This window comes from Aythya fuligula, chromosome 3, assembly GCF_009819795.1.
Source record: "Aythya fuligula isolate bAytFul2 chromosome 3, bAytFul2.pri, whole genome shotgun sequence".
Lineage (NCBI taxonomy): Eukaryota > Metazoa > Chordata > Aves > Anseriformes > Anatidae > Aythya > Aythya fuligula.
Genome location: NC_045561.1, coordinates 27,149,005 through 27,151,958, shown reverse-complemented (window position 1 = coordinate 27,151,958; position 2,954 = coordinate 27,149,005). Strand labels below are relative to the sequence as shown.

At 53.0% G+C, this 2,954-nt stretch overlaps 1 protein-coding gene across 1 annotated transcript; it reads right to left on the bottom strand.

The window, feature by feature from the left end:
- Positions 1–746: 746 nt before the first annotated feature.
- On the bottom strand, positions 747–2,653 carry PIGM (phosphatidylinositol glycan anchor biosynthesis class M). Its single transcript, XM_032184928.1, has one exon. It carries the CDS (start codon positions 2,651–2,653, stop codon positions 1,379–1,381), a length of 1,275 nt encoding a protein of 424 aa, XP_032040819.1. The 3' UTR covers positions 747–1,378.
- Between the last annotated feature and the right edge of the window lie 301 nt (positions 2,654–2,954).

Below are 2,954 nucleotides of genomic sequence, written 5' to 3'. Positions count from 1 at the left end.
TGGCGAGTTTCTTACTCTGTCAAAAGCTACAGACCTCTCATAGGACGTTCTTGAGGCAAGTATTGGTTCCAAAATGGCTCTGAACTCCTCTCACTACCAGTCACATCTTCTCCCACCTCATCTGGGAATAAATACCTCATTTTGACAGGTTGCGGTGCTTGTTATTTTAAAGCTTTCCTTTTCTTCTGGCAACTGCTCTACTTCCTCATCTCTTTTCCTTTCCTTTTTCATTAATTTTTAATAACAGAGATATTGAACTACTGAGAAACTGTATTTTCAATTTCTCTTTGGTATAAACTCTAGTGCTTTTGGGACACAGGTGCCATTCTAGCTGTACTTTGACTCTGCATTTGCTTCTGTTAGCATCCACCATAACTGCCAATAAACTGCAGTTTCAACCAGTGGCATTTTTTTTTAGATCGTGGCAGCAAGAACACACATATTTTTGCTTTGTATGTTTCTGTCATCCAAGACAGGTATTTAGAGAGCTCTTTCTGAATGGCAAGAGAAGGGATTAAGTCTGTTCAAAAATTCAAACACTGGAGGGGGGGGGGGGGGGGAAGGGAAGCAGAGTGAAGAGAGAGTAGGCAACTTTGAATTCTAAAATAAATTCAGAATTTCAAAGAGATAATGAATTATACAAAACAACCACTTTTTTCTTACTTCACTGAAGAAAGACTGGGTACAGGCCACAAAAAATACATTGCTAAAATGTTACTGTGGAAAGAAAACCAAAAACTCCAGTGTACATGTACATATTAAGTGATTTCTTTATTCAAATAGATTCACCCTTGCAAAAGAAAACCAAGAACCCCCCACCCACTTACTGGAATGCACAAGACTGCTAAACTATAAACATCCTTTTATCATCTTCTGTCTTCCGCTAGCCAAAGGCCACAGGCATATACAAGGACAGAGAAAAACTCCATGGGAAGGTATAAGCCAGGAGCTGAGAGTGCCCCAGTACATGGCATTCCCTCACCGACCAGGGCACAGCTCCACTGTGTCTGCACACAGCAGGTGGAGAAGGTGCAGGCAACAGAGTCCATCCACAGCCCCAGACGTGGCAGACTGCGATATACCAGGTCCAGGGTCCTTCCAGCGAGTCCAGTCCGGAGCAGCAGCACGAGACATGGCTAGAGACAAGGCCACAGTGCAGTTTCAAGGTCCATTCAGCATGAGCACCCTTGCAGACACCACCTGGGACAAGACAGTTGTGGCTCTGGGCCACATTGGTGCCCTCAGGGCCTTGACAAAGTATTGCTTACAAACAACACACACATTAGTACAATGTATGTGTATTTGTTTAACAAAGTGCTGGTGGTCTGAAAAGCCTTGTTAAAGGTGGCAATGCTGTTTCTGTATTCTGGCCTATTTACTACCGCTGTTTGAGTTTTTTGGTAACTTGTGTTTCTTCCTGATAATGTGAAATAATTTGAACAAGTATGAAGCTATTGATAAAGAGGAAAAGCAAGCCAGCCAACCATATAAGTAAAAAAGTGTTATAACCTCTAAACTCTAGAAAGTATGCAGGAGCAAGCCACAGGCCTTGTCCAACAAACCACAGAAAGAGCAACAGCACACCACGATGCCAGGACATCTTAATATTAGGCATTATGATGGGCAAGAGGCAGAGATACCAGACAAAATACTGGGATGTGCATACTTTGTTAAAACTGACAAAAATGGCAGTGTGTAGGAAACAACAGAAGGCAAGGTCTCTGTAAAAAGCTACGGACACCACCACAAGCAGGAGCAGCTGGGGCAGGAAAGCTGCAAGCCCCAAGGCAAAACTCCACTTGCTCTCTGCAGTTAAGTACAACATGTAGAAATAGGGAGAGAAATTGTGGCGGATATCCCTCCTGGTCAGGTGGTAGAGGTAGGCATGCTCCAAGAACTCCCAGCCATACAGGTGATAAAAGGCCATGGTCAAGGCGGCCAGCACAGCTCCAGCGACCGTTCCAAAGAGCAGCAGGTCACGGTTCAGCATCTTTACCACCAGCTGCCGGAGGCACCCCATGGTCATAAATTGTGCTAGTTTGTCACTCCCTGCACCCGCTGCCACCCTTTCCCCACCGCACCGCTTGCCCAGCAGGTGCAGCGCGATGGGCAGCGCGTATGTCAGCGGGTATATCTTCAGGTGCACGGCCAGCCCGTAGCACACTGCAGCCTTCCCCACGCTGCCCTCCTGTAGCAGCTGCAGGGTGGCCAGCACCAGCAGCGCCACCAGGGCCTCTGCGTTGCCGCGGCTGGACACGGCCATGGGCAGCGGGTTGAAGAGCCAGGCAGCAGCGCAGCACCCGCAGGCCTGCCCGGCGGGCACCCCCCGGCCCCGCAGCGCCCGGTAGGCCACGCCGGCGGCCGCCAGGTCCCCGGCCACGAAGAGCAGCTTCCCGAAGGCCTCGGCGAGGTACACGTTGGGCGTCAGCAGCCAGGCCAGCAGCGGCGTGTAGCGGTAGGTGGCCCGCCCGTAGGGCGACCGCCCCTGGGTCACCAGCCGCGCCGCGTCCGTGAACACCCGGTAGTCGACGTCGGTGTAGCGCAGCCGCATGGCGCCGTCCTGGTACAGGCCGTACAGCACCAGGCCCAGCCGCCACAGCAGCGCCGCCGACAGCGCCGCCCCCAGCCCCGGCCCCCGCCGCCCCTCCGCCATGGCGGCGCTCGGGGGCCGCGCTGCTCCCGCCGGTGCGCGGCGGCAGGGGGCGGCGCCGACCGTTGCCTGGCGGCCGTTGGGTAGCCGCGCGTGCGTGGTGTGGAGCTGAAGCCGTCTCCCTGGCCGGGGCGGGGCGAGCCCGCTCTGCTCGGGGCGGGGCTGCGGCAGCCGCTGAGGGCTGGGAGGGGGCAGCCTGCCTGGAGCCCTGCGGCAGGGGGAAACGTACCCAGTGTTAGTTAGGAAAGAGGGCAAAGGGAAAATAAAGTCAGCTCTTTACTTTCTGCTAATGGCTGTGTTGTGT

Bases quoted from the DNA above. Each gene is read 5' to 3' on its own strand.
- PIGM (XM_032184928.1), bottom strand. From the start codon at position 2,653: ATGGCGGAGGGGCGGCGGGGGCCGGGGCTGGGGGCGGCGCTGTCGGCG.